This window comes from Macrotis lagotis, chromosome X, assembly GCF_037893015.1.
Source record: "Macrotis lagotis isolate mMagLag1 chromosome X, bilby.v1.9.chrom.fasta, whole genome shotgun sequence".
Classification (NCBI taxonomy): domain Eukaryota; kingdom Metazoa; phylum Chordata; class Mammalia; order Peramelemorphia; family Peramelidae; genus Macrotis; species Macrotis lagotis.
In genome coordinates this window covers 148,412,027-148,432,863 of record NC_133666.1, presented here as the reverse complement: position 1 = coordinate 148,432,863, position 20,837 = coordinate 148,412,027, and the positions used below count along the sequence as shown (strand labels likewise).

The following is a 20,837-nucleotide window of genomic DNA, read 5'->3' as shown; positions in this document are numbered from 1 at the left end:
ACCTAGTTGTATGGCCTTGGGCAAGCCACTTAACCCCATTGCCTTGCAAAAACTTAAAAAAAAAAAAAGACTTAATCTTTTTGATGTTGTCATTCAGTCATTTTTCAGTTTTGTATGACTCTTAATGACCCCATTTGGGATTTTCTTGACAAAGATACTGAAGTGGTTTACAATATTGTCCTCCAGATCATTTACAGATGAGGAAACGCAGACAAACAGGTTAAATGACTTGCCCAGAGTACACAGTTAAATATCTGAGACTGGATTTGAACTCATGAAGATGAGTCTTCCTGACTCCAGGTCTGGCATTCTATCCACTCTTCAGCAATATTTTCCAGGTTGCATCTGGTCACATCATTTGTCATCTAGTGTGTTAAATCTTCAGAGTTTCTCTCTATTCTCCCAATTAATCTCCAGATATATGTACTGGGGAAGCCAAGACTTCATAATGATTATAATTAGGCTTTTAGAGAGTTGCTTCAGTATCCCTCAGCAGAAAATCACCAATTGCCACTACTGAATTTGTGTTTCTCCTGATAATCTATCTCCTAATGATCACTGTGAATTTATTGGAGGAAAAGAAAGTGCTCCCTATTTGTGGGTCCTTTTCATGTTTCCTAGTTACAAGTAATCAGTAGTTTTTATTTTTTTGTTTTCTTTTCTCTATTATGTTCTACTTTCAAGCCTTCTGACATGAGTCAAAATTCTTCATTGCCTCTTCATATCCTTTTTCCCTTAACCATTCTTCCATTATTGTGTACACTTCATTCTCTCTGAAAATCTTGAAAATGGCTGCTATTATTTGAGCCTTAACTTTCCTTCCAAGAGGTAGACTAGCCTGTACTTTGAACATAGATAAAAAGCATTTGGTCATTATTCAACAATAGACATCATGCATTCAACACAGATTACTACAAATTTCACTCTTCTCTCTATAATTCTAGATGTGAGCTCTCCTTTCTTTTTTCCTTCTTCTTAGTAGTTTCCCTGGAAAATCATAAATACCAATTGATACTGATTTTCTGATTTTTTACTGACTTTGTTTATGAATGCAATTCAGAAATTGTGTGCTACTCTTAGTGCAGAAAAAAAGAGAGAAAAGAGGGAGGAAGGGGAAAAGAAAGTAAAAGAGAAAGAAAGAAAGAAAAAGAAAGGAGAAAGAGAGAGAGAGAAAATGAATCCCATTGTTCTTACTTACTGTTTCAGCATAGATCTCATACAACTATGGGTGAAATGGAAATCTGGGGGGGGGGGGTTGTTATGCAAATAAATGTCATTAACAAGTTGGTCAAAAGTGACAAATTTCTTAATTATAATAACTCTCAAAGAATTCTTACTAGAGAAGTTAAAATCTGCACCTGTAGAAATGCCCACACCTTGTAGTATTGCTGTTGTTTTCAGTGTTTCATTATTGTTTCCTTTCCACTTAAAGAACTAATAGGGCAGCTAGGTGGCACAGTGGATAGAGCACTGGCCCTGGAGTCAGGAGTACCTGAGTTCAAATCCAACCTCAGACACTTAATAATTACCTAGCTGTGTGGCCTTGGGCAAGCTACTTAACCCCATTGCCTTGAAAAAAAAAATCTAAAAAAAAAAAGAACTAATAGAGACTATTTTGCATAAGACAATAGCAGGCAATTATATAACTCCTGTTTACAGCATGTTCTATATATGTACTATTTGATAAATTTGATGAAAACAAAAGATTAAGACCAAAAACATTAATTTTGCTTAAACAAAAAATTGCAATTTCTTCATCTTTAAAGTTAGAGCTCTACTCAGTAAACTACAATGTTAATTTTATTTCAGCATCCTAATATTGTGTGATTCTTCATAAACAAAGGTCAAGGCAGAGCAGGAGGGGACATTGCTAATAAGCAATCGGCTGCAAAAAGCTACAAAAAAATAACTCCTACTAGGAAAAGAAAAGAAAAATAGGAAAACATTAATTCCTAGAAAGTGCCTTTTTGCTCTAAGATTAGGATTCTGGCCTTCCTCAAAATAATTTAATCATTTTTAGTATTAATTTGTCAGATGCTTTTTTATTCTATGCATAGGTGACTCACTGTTGACTTAATTTTTGAGCCATATGGTATATTCTTAACCTAGCTTTCCTCTTTTAAGTACCTATGATACAATAAACATTTATTACCTTTTTTAGTCAGGGTTTGATTTTACAAAGCAATGAACCCCTAAATACATATTCTAATGTTCTATAATTGGAAGTGGTCATTACATACTTATCTGACTAAAAGCAGAGACGGTAAGCCAGTTTTTATTGTCCTCTTTTTCTTCCCCTGAAAACATTTTCTCAGCTGGTTCTGAATTCACCTGTGTGCAACAGTTATTCACTGTTATCACCTGTATAAAAGGATAGATATTGAAAAAGAATTGTTCATTTTAAAGTCTGACTGCTTATCACCTAGGCCATTTGAATAAGTCCAAACCCAAGTCTATCTAGAGGCAAGAGACTGGATGTCCCAAGTACAACACAATAGCTTCACTAAAGGGTCATACCACATTTCCAGGATGGAATTCCTATATGTGTATGCATATCCATATACATGTGTACGTGTGAGTGAATGTTTATGCATGTGTATGTGTGTATTGTGTAAATGTGTCTGGTTATATGTTTAAATTATGTATACATATGCATTTGTATATGTGTGAGTGTGTACAGGCATGCAAGCATGCATGCATACATAACAGAACTTTATATGATTTTCCAAGAGAACAAAGACAATTTTCTAAAAATTAAAAATCTGAATTCATTTTGCAATGATGATAACTAGGCCAGGGAACCTGTACTAGATTTCTACCAAACTCTGAAGAGTCCTTAAGACCACTACAGACAATCTACATGAATAGCAGCTATCAGAAAAAATGGATAATCAGATTTGTCTAGTAGAAAGTCTGTTGCATTAGAGCAAGCAAGAAAGAACTTCAGAGAGAAATGAGATAACCCAGAAACTTGACAGATGATTCCTTGATTTTCTATAAAATTACATCATGTAGATATAGTCTATATAGTTGTCTTAAATTTCCAATAAAATAAACAAAAAACTCAATATATTTCATTTTGTTCCAGATTGGCCAAATGATAACTAAGCAGAACAGTTCAAATCTATGCCTTTTTAATGCAAATTGTCCCAAAACTGTTCAGATAAAGAAAAATGTACTGCCATCCCAAGTAAAACTGGCTTCTTAATGGTTAGAGATAAAAAATGTTGCTGTCTCTTCTCTCTTCAGGATTATTCCATCACAAAGAGCAACAACTATCAAAACAATCAGATATGTCCTTGCTTCAAAAATGTTATGCAGAGATATTATAACACATAATACATATATATGTATATATAAAAATACATATAAACACATGTGTGTATAACCTTACATGCCACCTTGATCTATAGATATATAGATATAAATGTGTGTATAAATATGTATATACATATTTCTATACACACACACATATAAAATTTTACATAATTCCTTGTTACAAACATATTTCTGGAAGAAAAGAAGGAGAATTAAGAGAAGAAATAGTAGAAAGGATAAATGAACATGGAATCATGTAAATGGCTTTTGAGGAAATGTGAAGTGCTGCATAAAAGTAATAGAACTGGGGTCAGGAAGACCTGGGTTCTAGTCTTTCCTCAAGTAAATACTTCCTAGCTTTGTGACTCTAAACATATCACTTAGCCATTTAGTAGATGCTCATTTTCCTCTATAGAAAATGAGATGCTTAGATTCAAAGACTTTAAAAATCCTTTACCACTCTAAATCCATGGTCTTAATTTTATGATCAAATTTAGATTTTACAGGTCTGAATAACCATATGTACAATGGAGTCTACCTTCAAAAACTGCATCAAAAAAAGGAGAGAAGTATTGTCCTGTTAGATCTTCAAAATAAGCTTAGAGTCCCTTGGTTATCCCTGATGGATTCACACTAAATGAAATATCATCATGGGTGCTCCAAATAGATTACTGTTATAGAGCTACAGTAAATATTTGACCAGTCATCCTTTGTGTTCTGTCTGTTACTCAAGTCAATAAATACAATCTGAAGTTCTACTTTCTTGACAACATTAATGCTGAATTAATAAAAATATAAGCAATAGTTCTTGGGAGGGGATGATGAGAAGAGGGGAGTTAATATGAAATGTCAATCAAATTGTACTCAACATCCTCTTGGACTCTGTCATCAGGTTTCAAAAGAAAAAAGAGATCGATTCTACAGCCCTGACATTTCACGGTATAATTAAATTGCATCATATCCTTTATCCCAAGATCTATAACTCAAATTTTTGTTTTCAAGAAGCTAAATAAAGATGTTCTGAATTTTTTAAATGCTATACTAAAGTTTCTGAGATCAAGCACTCTTTCTCTTCCCCAGGAGTAGAAAAGAAAATGTGAAAGAAAGTATATAATTAAAAGAAAAGAAACACCTTTAGAATCTTACCTTAGTAAAGACTGAAAAACCCAAATTCCATTAAGGTTTTTTAAGTCATTAACCTTATTTTATCTTATCTTAATAGTATCTTCAGAAAAGAATAACCACTGGCACACTGTCTGGCACAAAGCAGATACTTCATAAAGGTTTATTGATAGATGAGAGGCATCAATTCTTCAAGAGTCAATGAGAGTTATGAATTCTGATCAGCTCTACAGAGCAAGCATTAACAGTGGACCAGAGAAAATGGATTCATATTTATTTACTGCTATCTAGTTAGAGATGAGACTACCATATGGATAAATAGTAAAATGGTCCATGACCCAGAATGACAGAGTTACATCACTTACAGGACTAAAACAAATGTCAAGGGGAAAGAAAGGAAGAATGAGGGGAAAGAAAAGTGAATAAAAGATGTCAGTAGAGAGGAGTTGAGTGCCCTCAGCAACATGTTTAGGAGTAACTTAGTTAAGAGATTTAAGAAATTCCTTTCAATTCCTAATACCATTACATATAACATCTCTTTTGTGGGTCATCTTTCTTGCATTGTATGTCACACTACTGAATAAGTAAGGGTACAGTTTAGGCAGATGACCATATCAAAACGATAACCAAGAGAAGCCAGAAGAAAATGTAGCTTTTGAAATCAATCCACACCTACCGGAACTTGAAATTGCTGCAGTTTTTTCTTTTCCTTTGACAATTTCTTGCCCTTACTTCTAAGTTTTGCTTTGGCCCACACAGACTGGCTCTTCTCTGAGGGTCTTGAAAAATCTGTGAAAGACATGATTGAATGTAATAGATAGGAAATTCAAAAATGAGGTCACTGTTTTGAGGAAAAAATTATTTTTATAAAGTAGAACTAAAACACAGGAAAGATGGGGAGGGGGTAGAATCAAAGGTCAAAGACCTCACAAAAATTTGGGAATGTTTTAGACAGGTGATTTAGTAGAGATGGAAAGATATCCTTCCCTTGCCTTTACTTTTGCAGGTCTTCATTAGACTCTCTTCCTTCTGGGATCTAAAGTTGCCATTTTGAAGAAAGGTCCAATCTCCTCGAAGGGGATTGATCCAAATGCCTGTATTTGATTGGAGTGATGACCCTGATTTTGAACTGTTACTGCAGTGGAGTGACTTTGCTGAGTTGTGGGTAAGAGATGTGGTTGTCTGCATTTGCGAATGGCAGTGACTAATGTCTGAATAGTCCAACTCACATCTGGAGGGTAATTGTGAATGCCATTTTTTCTTTGTGCTAAACATGCCAGTTTCATCATCCCCTTCAGAAAATGCCCAATTCACATAGCCACCACCTGCTCTCAAACTGTTTGTCTGGAAAGGAAATGAGGTCACTTTCACCGATTGGGGTGAACAACTGGTTGGCAGAAGGAGCTTTCCATTGTTCTTTTTCATTGATCTGTTTATAGCAAGATTACACTGCTCATCAGAGTCTTCAATTGACTCTTCAACAGCAGCAGATGATGTCTGACTATTCAGACAAAGAGGACAGTTTTTCTGATTGGACTGGGGCTCTGTTGTCAGCCAATTCAATGCAGGTTCAGGTGCAGGTTTTGTAGGAGATATAGCCATGTCAGCTTCTGCCGAAAGAGAAGCCGTAGTTGAACTGGGAGAAATTAGGAGAAACTTACTAAGCTTAGGAGGTGATTTGCTGTTAAGGAACACAGTAACTGGACCACTTGGTGATCCTTTCTTTTCACAGTCCAACTCTTTATGATTGTCCCTGATCTCTAAAAGGGAACTCTTCTGTCTTCCAGAAAGGTGGTGGTTTCTCAACCGGCTCTGCAGCAAGGATGGGGGCATACTGTAATACTGACAATTCATCTTCCCAGAGTTTTCCAAGCTGTTCAGCATTCCTGAGCAAATAACATTGCTCCAGCTATGGGGGAGTTTTCTACAGGCAGCCTGATTTGAGTTGGCCAACAGAGCTTCTTCCAATTGCAAGGTGTCAACAGCTGAAAGTACTTTCAATGTGTCTACTGTCAGGGCAGAGAGATCCTGCAGGTGTCCCACATGGCTGTCCAGAGAGAGCAAAGACTCCCTTATGTAGGACACTCTGTCATTCACTTCTTTAATTTGGAAGTACACATCTGCGACCCTGGAAGGTGGAGGAGGGGAAGAACACCAACAAATAAAATAAACCACTATGAGAAAGGGGGGGGGGGAGAAGGAGAGAGGGAGAGAGGGAGGGAGGGAGGGAGAGAGAGAGAGAGAGAGAGAGAGAGAGAGAGAGAGAGAAGCACTAATTCCACCTTTCTTTCTTTCTCTCTAATTAATATAGTGCTGAACTTGGAGTCATAAAGTTTTGAGTTCCAAACCAGCCTCAAACATTTACTATCTGGGCAATTCACAAAAACCTCTTAGTTTTCTCATCTGTAAAATGGAAGTAACAATAATAATATATTGTTCATAAGTATTATTTAACAATTTTTAATATTTATATATTTGTATATATAATAAAACATTTATATGGTGCTTAATCTATGGCAGGCACTGAGTTTTACATTTATTATTTCATTTTATCCTGGAATACAGATGCTATATTATCCATGTTACAGTGAAGAAACTGAGTCCAAGAGACCACCTACTAGAGTCAAACAGCTAGTATACATTTGAAGCCAGAATAAACTCAGGTCTTCCTGACTTCAGGACTTGTGCTTCATCCTGGTATCCTCTAGAAGTTCTACATGTAAGGATCAAATGAGATAACATATATAAAGTATTTTGTAAACCTAAAAATGCTATAGATGTGCTAGATATTAATAATAATAATAATAATTAAAAAACAATCAAGACTTCAAAAAAGTAAGCTGATTCCTGAATAGTGAAATATTAAAATTCAAAATGTCAAATAGTTAAGAAAAACATATGAGTAATGAATGACAGTAGGGGGAGGTGGTTTTGAGACTCAATTTGATTTAGTACTCTCTTGCTTCCTTCCTTATTTATTCCCTATTCAAAATAATTTCTTTGCTACTTCAATTAGCTTTCTGACTATAACCTTAATACTATGGATGGCCCTATACATTAATTTTTCCAAATCTGTCCTGCTCCTGATTATTCCAAAGTTCACATGAATATAAAAAAAATCACTATTTCTCATCCAAGGAGATGGTAAGTAATTATTAAGGAGACCAAAAAAAAAGACTATGATATTTGCAAATTTGACTGTACTCTTCTAGATGAATCAAGCACTTCTTATAATTCTTAGCTTATAAAACTGAATTTCTATACTTCATAAAAGCTTAATAAATGCCTCCGACCCTACTAGTAAGAGTAGAATTAGTGAAGGGTGGAGAAGACGCATCAATGGAAGGAGAGGTCCTTTAAAAAAAAAAAAAATACACACCACAGACAGACACAAATCCCCTTCCAAGAAATACACTTAATTAGTGACTCTATTCAGGGTGCTGTCTCCTGCAATTCAAAACCAGCACAATATGAAGCCCAGTTAATGGAGACTCATTAAGTCCCATTAGCAACAGACATACCTAATGGATACAATTGAAACCATCAACTCTTCACAGCCACAGATAACAAGGACAATATAGACCTGTTAGAGGGATAACTTGGTTACCCTTATAATATATTCTCCAGTTTTTAGAGACATCTATTTTTAAAAGCTCTGATGTCCTATGAAATACATTTTAGAATACTCCAGATGTATTAATTAAATACATCTCTTCTTTTATTGAGTCAATGCACTATTAAGTAAAGCTTTACTGATAAAACATTTGTTAATTCTGAAGTATTTGTTCTTGTGTTTATTTTCACCTCTTCTACTTTGAAAGAAGCTATGTCTCAGGGGGCTCTCATCTACTGACTCACTGTAATTACTCTGGGAGAGTCACCTTCTCTTTCTATATTTCTCCATTTTTAATTTTAAAAAAAATGTGAGTAATATAGTTCACCCAAGAAATGTCACTCAATAATTTGCTAACGAAATGACAATGACTAAAGTCTCTTATTATTATTTACCACAAAATTATTATTTTTTGTTATTAACCACAAAAATGAATACAGGACCAAACATCCAGAATCAAAAAGAAATATGTGAGCAAAAATAACAGATTTAGTGAAAAATTTAATAAAGTGTTCCCATTTACAAATCCATGATTTATCAGCTTCATATAGCTATGTAGATAGTTATTTCCTTCTAGCTCTCAAACTATAATCCCAGGCTCCTAAAATCCCCGTTATCCCAAGATTGTTTTGTTCTATTTTTTTTTTTTTGCATTACCAATTAACACCCCTCTCAAATGCAATGTAGGACAGTAGGGGGAGGTAATCCCAAAGTAAATGGCAGCTGCATGAGTAAATGAGTAAACCAATGATCAGTTAAAGGATTTTGCTATAAATTAGGTTCACACAGGTTCAAAAATTCAAGTGTGCCACCTTTATGGTATTTATTTGAGCAAATCAATGTTTTGTTTTATTTTTTAAATTATGTATAAAAATGTAGTAAGAGATTTCAATTATCTAGACATCTGCTAGAGTTTCTTTCCTAATTTTCCTTTTCTCCTCTCTCTCTCTCTCTCTCTCTCTCTCTCTCTCATTCTTTCTATATATGCATATATGTATGTATATGTATATATGAATATATGTCTCTGATTTTCTGTCTCTCTTTCCAGTTCTCTGTCTCACTGTTTCTCTGTCTTCCTCTCTGTCTTTCTCTCATTCTATCTGTCTCTCTCATTGTAAAATATTCAGTGAAGTTTGAAATAAAGGGAGGGAAGGAGGGAGGGCAGCTAGGTGGTGCAGTGGATAGAACACTGGCCCTGAAGTCAGGAGTACCTGCATTCAAATCCGGACTCAGACATTTAATAATCACCTAACTGTGTGGCTTTGGGCAAGTCTCTTAACATCACTTCCTTAAAAAACAACTAAAAGGAATAAAGGGAACAAATGAGAAAGGGGTTAAGTATCATTAACAGGTCATGAATAAAATCTTTGACAAGCTACCTAAGGCAGGGGGCACTATTTTGGACCCTATTTTCTAGCAAAGGTTGGTGATTCTTGGATTATATATGGCAGAGGTGACAAACTCAAATAGAAATGGTGGCCACTAAACCATATATAAGGATTCCTACAGGCTACATAATGACTTTGAAACCCACATATTAACATTATGGCCCTACTGTATTTTTATTTATCTTGTTAAGTATTTCCCAATAGCAATTTAATCTGGTTCCAATTTACAATGTTGATGTAGGAGATCAAAGGTAAATACATAAATTTTCAGATAAACTCATAGAACTAAAAAGTTGAGAGTTATGACAAAAGTCAACTAGTCCAACTTAATACAAATTTATTAAGTACCTACTTATCTCCAGGATACTATATAGTACTAGGAAATATAGATGCAAATACAATAAATGAAATAATGACTACTCTAAAAGCACTTAAATTACACTTATTCCAACCTAGTGCCTGCAAAATCATTCTGCAAAGCATCCCTGGAGAGAAACAGCCTAACTACTGCTCCTAGAGGTTGGTACAGCCACATCTCTTACAGATTCAAAAAAATCATCACTAAAATCCTTGGCACTGTCAAATAGTTATGATTTTATCAGTGGAAATGACATTTAAAAGAGGTATTACTATCTGCTTCACTGCTGTACCCTAAGAATCATGGGAATATCCCCATCCAACTTGTAACTGAAAAATTCAAAATATTGCCCCCTTAAGAATGAGTTCCTTGAAATCAAAGACAGTCTTGCTTTTCTTTCTATACCTTGAGTGCTTAGCATAGCATTTTGTACATAGTAAGTTAAATGCTTCAATCATTCTGTCTCTGCTTCAGTCTCTTTGTCTTTGTTTCTGTCTCTCTACTTCAGCCTCTCTCTGTCTCTCCCCCATCCACCAAAAACAGAAGATCACATATTTTCATTATGTTTGTTTGTTTTTTCAAGGCAATGGTGTTAAGTGACTTGCCCAAGGTCACACAGCAGGGTAATTATTAAGTGACTGAGGTCAAATTTGAACTCAGGTTCTCCTGACTCTAGGGCCGATGCTCTATCCACTATGCAACCTAGCTGCCCCTATCAAAAATATTCTTGACTTGCCTTATTAAATAATTCCATCTTGCAAAAGGTTAAGAAGGAACAAACAAGGAGAAATTCTATTCAAAATCTTATTCTTATTAACAAGGAAAACAAGTTGTTGGGGTCATTCCAAGTAACATTCGCTTTGTGTTGGAGACAGACAGAATGAGTGTGTGTGTGTGTGTGTGTGTGTGTGTGTGTGTGTGTGTGTGTGTGTGTGTGTGTGTGTGAGAGAGAGAGAGAGAGAGAGAGAGAGAGAGAGAGAGAGAGAAGGCCTACTTTGTTCTAGATTCTGTACTGAACTCTAAGGATACACTCAAAAAAATCAAAGGAAAAGGATCTATATGTATAAAAAATATGTTGAGCAGCTCTTTTTATATGAGATATAATAAATTATATTTTGACTTTTATATAAAAGGGCACATAAGTAAGAACTTTTACAATGGAGGAAAATTGAGGGTGAAGCAGGTAATACTTCAACCTCACTCTCAGTTGGAATTGGTTCAAAGAGTGAATATATTTCATACTCAGCTAGATACAGAAATCTATTTTACCACAGAGAAGTAGGAGGGGAAGGGGATATGGGTGGGGAGGGTGATAAACAGGAGAACAGCTTAAAAGAGGAAATGGCCAGAAACAAAACAGACTTTTTGAGGAGAGCCAGGCTAAAAAGAAATCCTAACCATTGAGAAAGGGTTGAATAAATTGTACTATGTGACTGTATTAGAATACTATACTGTGTTAGAAGAAATGATGAGAGGGATAGTTTAAAAAATACTAAGAAGATTTGTACAGACTGATACAAAGAAAAGTGAGCAGAACCAGAAAATACTGTAATGATGATCAATTGTGAGAGACTGTGTTCAAAACAAATATTTAAGTCAATTCTAAAGTATTCATGATGAAGAATAATATCCACCTCCAGAGAGTGAACTGAAGAACTCAAGATGCAGATGGAAAAGTCACAAAAAAAAATAGATAAAATAGATAAAACCTCACCTTAAATAAAGGAATTGGTCTAATGTTAAAAGAGGCACTGAAAATGCACTGAAGAAAAGAAATCCTTAAAAAGCAGAATAGACCAAACAGAAAATGAGGCACAAAAAAAATCACTGAAGAACTCCCTAAAAAAGCAGTATTGGACAAATGGAAAGAGATACAAAGTTCACTAAAGAAAAAAATTCCTTAAAAATACAATGGGATGGGTCACATAGAAGCTAATGACTCCATGACAATAGGAAACAATAAAACAAAGTCAAAAATTGAAAATATATAAAATATCTCATTAGAAAAACAAATGACAGAAAATAAATCAAGGAGAGATAATTTTAAAATTAATAAACTGAAAGACATGATCAAAAAAGAGCCTAAAAGCACATTTCAAGAAATTATATAAGAAAATTATATCTTAGATCAAGAATAAAATAGAAATTGAAAAAATTAACCAATATCCTCCTGAAAGAGAAACTAAAATGGAAACTCCCATAAATATTATAGCCAAATCCCAGAGCTCCCAAGTCAAAAAGAAAAAGCTGTGTCCTGAAAAAAAGAAACAAATCTAATATCATGGAGTCAGAGTAAAAATAACATAAGATTTAGCAGCTTCCACCTTAAAGAAGTGGAGAGTTTAAAATAGGATATTCTAAAAAGCAAATGAGGCAAGATTACAATCAATAATCACCCACCCTGAAAAACTTAGTATAATCATTTGGGGGAAAATAGACATTTAATGAAACAAAGGACTTTCAAGCATTAATGATGGAAAGAGCAGAGTTGAATAGAAAATTTAATATTCAAACAAAATTCAAGAGAAGCACAAAAAAGGTAAATATGAAAGAGAAATCATAAGGGACTTAGTAAGGTTAAATTATTTATGTTACTAAAGGGGAAGATGATATATGTAACTCCTAAGAACTTTATCATTATTTGGGCAATTAGATGAATTCTAATGAGGGCATGTATGTGAGTTGCTATGTTGGAACAATCTTTAAAAAATGAAGGAATGAGAGAGGGATGCACTGAGAAACAGAAAGAATGAGGAATAATGGAGAAAATATCTCATATAAAAGGGGCACACAAGTAAGAGCTTTTACAATGGAGAGGAAAATTGGGGGTGAGGCAGGTAATAATACTTCAAACTCTCTCATTGAAATTGGTTCAAAGAGTGAATATATTCATATATTCCGTACTCAGCTAGATATAGAATTCTATTTTACCCAAAGTAGGAGGGAAAGAGGATATTGGGGGGGGGTGATAAATAGGAGAACAGGTTATAAAAGGAAATAGCCAGAAGCAAAAGTATTTTTGAGGAGGGCCAGGCTAAAAAGAAAAACAGAAGAATAAATAGAAGAAAGTAGGATAGAGAAGAAATGCAGTCTGTAATCATAACAGTGAATATGAATGAAATGAACTCACCCATAAAGAGGAAACAGGGCAGCAGAATGGATTAGAAGATAGAATTTTACAACATGTTGTTTACAAGAAATGAACTTGAAACAGAAAAATACACAGAGTTAAAATAATGGGCTAGAAAAGAATCCATTATATTTCAGATGAAGTAAAAAAAGGCAAGGAGAGCAATCATGATATCAGACAAAGCAAGAGCAAAAACAGACCTAGTTAAAAAAAATAATCAGGGAAATTACATTTTGCTAACAGGTACAATAGATAGTAAAGTAATATCAAAAAAATTTAGAGCAAGCTTCTCTGATAAAGGCTTCATTATTCAAATTTCAAGGAATTCAGTCAAATTTATAAAAATGAACCATTCCCCAATTGATAAAAGTCAATTTTCAGAAGTCAATTTTCAGAATAAATCTATGGTCATGGGGGGAAAAAATCCTCTAAATCATTAGTGATTAGAGAAAAGCAAATGAAAATACTAGAGAGGGTATGGGAAGATAGGCACACTAAAAAACTGTTGGTGGAGTTGTGAACTGGTTTTAACTATTTGGAGAATAACTTGGATCTATGCTCAAAGGCCTATAAAAGCAATACATACTTTATGATCTAGCAAATATCACTGCTAAATCTGTTTCCCAAAAAAGATAAAAGAAAAAGAGAAAAGATATATTTTTACAAAAATACTTATAGCAACTCTTTTTTTATAGTGGCAAAGAATTGGAAATTGAGATGCTATCCATCAATTGAAAAATGGCAGAACAAGTTGTAGTATATAATTGTGATGGAATACTACTGTGCCATAAGAAATGATGAGGTAGATGATTTTATAAAAACCTGGGGAAAAAAAACAAAAAAATAAAAACCTGGAAAGACCTATATGAACTGATAGAAAGTGAAGTGAATAGAACCAGGACATCATTGCATGTAATAATAGTAATATTGTAGTGGTGATCAACTACAAGACTTCACTAATCTGATCAATACAATAATTCAATCCAATTACACAGAACTAAAGATGAAAAAATGCTATCTACCTCCTGAAATAGAATAGATAAACTCTGGGTGCAGATTGAAGTATACTTTTTTCACTTTATTTTTCCTTGCTTTTTTTGCAACATGGGCAATATGAAAATGTAATTTACATGATTTCACATGTATAACTGATACATTACTTACCTTCTTACTGCATTGAGAATTAACTGAATGGAGAAAAAAATTTGAAACTCAAAAAAAGTTTTAAAAGAATGTTTAAAATAATCATTTAAAAAAACAGTCATGGGGCAGTTGGGTGGCACAGAGGTTAGAGTACCTATATCTATATCAGGAGGGCCTGAGTTCAAATCTGGTCTCAAATACTTAGTACTTGCTTGGCTTTGTGACCTTAGGTAGATCATTTGATCTCATTGCCTTGCAAAACCAAAAAAATAAAAAACAGTTGAAGCAGTAAAAAAAAAAAAGAAAATGTGATTTGGGGCTTTGTTGAGACATAGTTTCTAAGGAGAGGGTGCAAAGTGATACTCTGTCTTATCAGACTTGATCTGGAATTCAGTTCTGGATGCCACATTTTAAAAAGGTCATAACCAGAAGATAGCTATAAGAGGACAACAGGAATGGTAAACAAAAAAAACAAAAAAAAAAAACCCTCCATGATATGTCCTGTTAAATCAATTGAAGGACCTGGGAATATTTAGCCTGAAAGGAGAAAACCTGAAGAAAGAAAGTATTTGAAGTATCTGAGGGGTTGCCATATAGAAAAGGATAAGAACTTGGTACTATTTGGTCCCAGAGGGCAGAACCAAGAACAATGATAGAAGATATTAAAAGGTCAGTTTAGGCTTGATATCAGGAAAAACTTCTTAACCATTTGTACTATCCTAAAAAGGAATGGGTTGCTTAGATAATGGATTTCTCTTCATTAGAAGTCTTCTAGTAGAGCCTGGTGGACCACTTTACCTGCTATCTTATTGTGGGGAAAACCTTTTATGTATGGATTGGGGTAGACAGCTACTGGAGTCGCTTCCAACTCTCAAACTCCATGATTCTGTGAAGTGATTTTGAGCTGGGGAATTTTTCCAATGATATCGACAGAACAAACCTGAAACATTAAAAAATGGCCCATTTTTCCAATATTCATTAAGGTGAGGGAAGCAATATGTGACCATGATTAGCTTTAGCACAGTTATCTTGACAGATCAAGAAAAAAGCATTGTGATCTTGTCCTCATTTGCATACTGCTCAACTGATGAAACCTTCTATAATCAGTCTTCATTATGATCTTGGTCCCTCTACAACCTTCAAGAGGTTTTGGTAGCAATTAAGTGTCTATTTTTTTTTGTTTAAAAAAAAAAATATATATATATATATATGTATAACCATGTTGAACATATTTCCATATATCATGTTGTAAAAGAAGAATCAGAACAAAGGGGGGGAAAATCCATGAGAAGGGGAAAAAAAAATTTGAAAGGTAAAATTAATATGCTATTTTTATAGCATTCAGACTCCATAATTCTGTCTCTGAATGTGGTATTTTTCCATCATAAGTCTTTTGGAGTTGTCTTTGATCATTGTACTACAGAGAAGAGTCAAGTCTATCACAGTTGACCAATATTGCCATTAATGTGTACAATGTTTTCCTGGTTCTGCTCACTTCACTAAGCATCAGTTCAGGTAAGTCCTTCCAGGTTTTTCCTGAAATTTATATGCTTATGATTTCTAGAGAAGAATAGTATTCCATCTCATTCATATGCCACAATTTCTTCAGCTATTTGCCAATTAATGGGCATCCTTTCAATTTCCAATTCTTTACTACTACAAAAAGAGACAGTTAAATTTCAAGCAAAAAAAGAAAAATAAACCTACCTTTCAGAGGTCACTCGTATTCTCTCCCCACAACTAGAATTCAGGCTCTCTGTCTTCTCATAGAAATATTCTTTCACACATTGTTCCTCAAAACTATGGAGCTTCTTGAGTTCCTCCTCACTTAGGTAGAGTTCTGAGGAAATTATATAATATGCAACACCAATTAGAAAGACAGGGTCTTTCACCCCCTTTCAAAGAACCTGACAATGTATCTGGGGAGTTATTTCTTCTGAGAAAAGAGATAATATTATGGTATTAAAAGGGTTTGTTGTTGTTGTTTTTTTTTCTCTGACACCTCTTACTTGGAATGAGGAAAGAATACCCATACCCAACAAGCTATGCTTTCTGCTTTGTTCTATAAACATATGAAGGAACATACAGTGGAGATCAGACATTTCAATACATTCATAGATTAGAATATTTTTCCAGACTAAAATATCCATAATAAAAGACAAGGCAAATGATCTTGGATTGTCAAATTTTCTGCGAAGAACGAGGGAAGGAAGGAAGAAAGAAGGAATGGAAAGAGAGAAGGAGGAAGGGAGAAAAGAAAGGGAAGAAAGAAAAAGAAAGAGGAAAAGGAGGAAGGTTTTTTTAATTATTCAGCATAAAAATTCTACTCATCCATAGTAAGAATTTATATAATTAATTAGAAGACATTTGAAAAGGAGAAAAATCCTCCATGTTTCTGTTTGTGTCGAGAAATGCGAGCTGAGTCAAAAAGAACTTTAGAAGTTTCAAAGCTAAGTTCTTGGGAATCCCCCAACATCAGCAACCTGGAAAGATACAACATGTTTTCTGGTGAATGTCCACCAGGTGGCAGTGAAGCCCTGTGTTTACCACTAGCTACCTGATTCATAGCTAAACTCAACATGCAGAGTGAATAAGGACATTGTCCATGCAAATGCAACTCTAAATAGCCAGAAATTTGATGGCATCAAAATGTCACATTCATGGACCACAATGGGCCCAGGGCATGCTATGATCTTAAAACTCAGTCCAGGGGTGGCTAGATGGCTCAGTGGATAAAGCACTGGCCCTGGAGTCAGGAGTACCTGGGTTCAAATCTGGTCTCACACACTTAATAATAATTACCTAGCTGTGTGGCCTTGGGCAAGCCACTTAACTCCATTTGCCTTGCAAAAAAAAAAAAAAAACCTCAGTCCAATCCAATCCAACAAGCAAGGACTTCAAGTCAGTGACTGACAATTCCTATAGCAGTATTAATCCACCCAACCCTGGAGGACAGAATGTTCAGCAACCAATCACTGGATTTGTTTCATGCTGAAATATAACATGTGGCTTATGTTCAAAGACCTTCAAATTAACCTAAGAGGAGGGTTGTATTCTAAAATAAACAAGCAATTCCATGCCTTGGGGAGAAGGGGGAATATAGGGGCAGATATAGATAGGAACAAATCTCACCTACAAGGAATCCAAGGATCCTAGTTGTCTCTCCTTTAAACAAGAAATTGTAGCAGGTGCATATCTCATTAAAACCCCAAACCACTGATTTAAATTCAAAATAATTGTTCCTTCAGAATAGTAAATTACAGGCTGAGTATGTTAGCCTGGACAGCTAGTTGGTACAGTAGATAGAGTTCCAGGTCAGAAGTCAGGAAGACTCATCTTCCTGAGTTCAAATCTGGCCTCAGATACTTACTAGCTATGTGACCTTGGGCCAGTTACTTAACTCTATTTGCCTTGGTTTCCTCATCTAAGGAAATAAACTTGGAGAAAGAAATGACAAACCACTCCAATATCTTTTCCAAGAAAACCTCAAATGGAGTCTCAACATGTTAGCTGCAATGGAATTTCTTTTTTTATTCTTTTTTTGTACTTAAAGATTTTATTTATTTTGAGTTTTACAATTTTTCCCCTAATCTTACTTCCCTCCACCCACACCCCACAGAAGGCAGTTTTTCAGTCTTTATATTGTTTCCATGTTGTACATTGATCCAAATTGAGTGTGATGAAAGAGAAATCATATCCTTAAGGAAGAAACATAAAGTAAAAGAGATAAGATCAGACAATAAGATATCAGTTTTTTTTTTCTAAATTAAAGGTAATAGTCCTTGGTCTTTGTTCAAACTCCACAGCTCTTTTTCTGGATACAGATGGTATTCTCCATTGCAGACAGCCACAGATTGTCCCTGATTGTTGCACTGATGGAATGAGCAAGTCCATCAAGGTTGATCATCACCCCCATGTTGCTGTTTGGGTGTACAGTGTTTTTCTGGTTCTGCTCATCTCGATCAACATCAGTTCATGCAAATCCCTCCAGGCTTCCCTGAATTCCTGTCCCTCCTGGTTTCTAATAGAACAATAGTGTTCCATGACAATATACCACAGTTTGCTAAGCCATTCCCTAACTTAAGGACATTTACTTGATTTCCAATTCTTTGCCACCACAAACAGGGCTGCTATAAATATTTTTATACGTAATGCTTTTGCCCTTTTTCATCATATGATGGAATTTCAGAGAGTGTCTGTCCTCTGATAATTACAGAATCAATAGGGAGACAAAATAAAAGTAATCTCATGATAATTGATATAAAACTCAGAATTGTTGGTTTATTATTACAGAGCAAAACAATGAGTACAACTTCCTTCCAGCCACTGGCTCTGGAATCAGGAAGATCTCAGTTCAAATCCAGTCTCACATACTTCTTAGCTGTATGATCCAATCAATTTTGTTTTAGTTTTCTCAACTGAAAACTGAGGATAATCAGTTGTACTTACTTGTCAGGGATGTAGTGAAGATGAAATAAAATCATATTTCTAAAGGGTTTAGTGCAATGCCTGTTATATAGCAGTCCCTTAAAATATACTAATAAGCTTTCCTTCTTTCCTGTTGACTGGAGTACATTTCTCAGTCAGCTCTTAGAGACTATCTAATCCAGAGCCTTCACTTTATAAAGAAAAAAAAACAAAGGCCAGATAAATTGTTTGGCTTTGCCTAAAACTAAATCGAAGTCAAAACAAAGCATAATCTGAATTTAGTATTTTTTTTGTATTTACTTCTTATCTACATACATGTTGTCATTTCCCTCACCTTTCCCTTCCCAGTAGAATGGAAGTTTCTTTCAGGCAGGAACAATTTGGGGGGGGGGGGTGTATGGAGACTACTACCACAAAGCTTAAAATGTAGTAGATATTTAAATAATGTTTGTTCAACTGCATTGAATGATTGTGAAAGCTTGCAGAGACAAGAGGTTGATCAACCTCATTTAGGACCTATTCTTTCTCCACTGTAAACAGAGGAGGGATAAATTAGAGCAATCAGATTAGAGCAATCTCTCTCTCTCTCTCTCTCTCTCTCTCTCTCTCTCTCACACACACACACACACACACACACACACACACACACACACACACACACACCCCAGGAGAAATAATTGTAGACCATCAAACAACTGCTGCTAGCAGAATTCTTAAAGGCAGTGTCCTACTCTAGGGGGAAAAAAAAGTAAACTTTTCTGGAGAATTTTTACAGAGGCTCCCAGGCTTGAAAAGCTAAAGGACCTTACCCTGAAAAGTCATGAACCTATTTGAAGGACTAAGCCCTGGGGGGGGAGAGAGGAAAAGGGTAAGAGGAGGAAGAGAAGACTCAGGAACTATTCCTGGACAGTGGTAAAAACAATACTATCAAAAAATTTTCATTTATCTAAGGGTTAACTTTGAAGGAACCACATGCGTGGTGGCATGGAGGTTCTTGGTACTCAGTTATTTTGTTTAGGAAAGGAAGAAGAATTTCAAACCACATATATTTCAGGAGAAAGTCATTTAGGAATCAATCAATATATAAACATGTATTAAGCAGCTATTAGATGGCAGATGCTGCACTAAAAGTGTAGTGGGAATAAAAAGACAAAATTGAAAATTTCCAACCCTGAGGAGCTTGAATTCTATACAAGGAAATAGTAAAGAAGCAAATACAAAATAAATTCAAAATAAATGGAACTGGAGGGAAGGGCAGGTGAAGATAGAGAGAGAGAATATCAGGAGAGACTTCATGTAAATGGCAAGTGAAAAGAGGTTAGAGAAAACAAGGGAGTACACTAGGTTAGGGTAAGGTGGGATTCCAGACAAGGGAAAGAACCACTACAAAAGTAAAGAAATAGGAGATGAGGGGCAAGAAGAAGCTCATGTTGACAGGATTTAGAATTTAGAAGATAAGCAAAGTCTGAAAAGGTTGGGAAAGTGAGTTAGGACTAAATTGTGAGGGGCTTCAAAAGTCAAAGAGAGGAGTTTATATTTGAGCCTAAAACAAAAAACTATAGCTTTTGTTCAGTTGTTTTCAGTCATGTCTGACTCTTCATGACCTCATTTGAGATTTTTTTTGGCAAAGATAATGGAGTAGTTTGCCATTTCATTCTCTAGCTCATTTTACAGAGGAGGTAATTGAAGCAAACAGGGTTAAGTGACTTGCCCAGAGTCACACAGTTAGTTAAATGTCTGAGGCCAGATTTGTACTCAGGAAAATTAATCTTCCTAGCTCTAGGTCTGACACTGTCCCTCACACCAGTTGGAAAATAACAGCTAATTGTCTCCAAATAGTTAGACAATAGAAAAATCACTCTGGCAGCTATGTAGAGGCTATTCCTTGGTTCTTCACTCTCATCAAAGATCAGCAAGGATATCCAACTGGAATTAACTGATTTAGGATTCTTTAACACAGGATATAGTAGATAAACTCCTGTTTTAGGGGTCCATAAAAGCTTTATGACAATTGGTGATCTGTATCTATGGGGTAACTAGGAGTATATTTTTGATTTTCAGCTAGAAAGTCCTCCACATACATATCCTGAAATACAAAAATCTTTTTTTCAGGTCTGGGCCCAGACTCACTGGCTCTCCATAATCACTGCACCATACTACCTTTACCCAACAATAAGATTCTCCAATTAGCAAAAACTGAACAAAGGTTAGCTTTTATATTTTCCCTATTTCTACCTTTTATTTTCATTTCATTTATGCCTGTTTGAAGACTTTTTCTATATAGGAAAGTGAAGGCAAGTCACAGACATTACGCTCTGAGTCCTGGATATTAGTAAA

The 20,837-nt window shown here is 35.1% G+C and overlaps 1 protein-coding gene across 7 annotated transcripts in view; it reads right to left on the bottom strand.

Moving 5' to 3' along the window:
* TRPM6 (transient receptor potential cation channel subfamily M member 6) overlaps window positions 1–20,837 on the bottom strand; it is a 225,809-nt gene that overhangs the window by 45,113 nt on the left and 159,859 nt on the right. For all 7 annotated transcript variants that reach the window (XR_012472393.1, XM_074206652.1, XM_074206650.1 and 4 more), the window contains 4 exons: window positions 15,780–15,912; window positions 5,433–6,568; window positions 5,117–5,229; window positions 2,241–2,361 (listed from right to left, as the gene is read on the bottom strand). Coding sequence is in view for 6 of the 7 variants with exons in the window: in XM_074206652.1 (XP_074062753.1) it covers window positions 2,241–2,361; window positions 5,117–5,229; window positions 5,433–6,568; window positions 15,780–15,912 (1,503 nt within the window). In the remaining variant the exon portion in view is untranslated. The remainder of the gene's footprint in view (window positions 1–2,240; window positions 2,362–5,116; window positions 5,230–5,432; window positions 6,569–15,779; window positions 15,913–20,837) is intronic.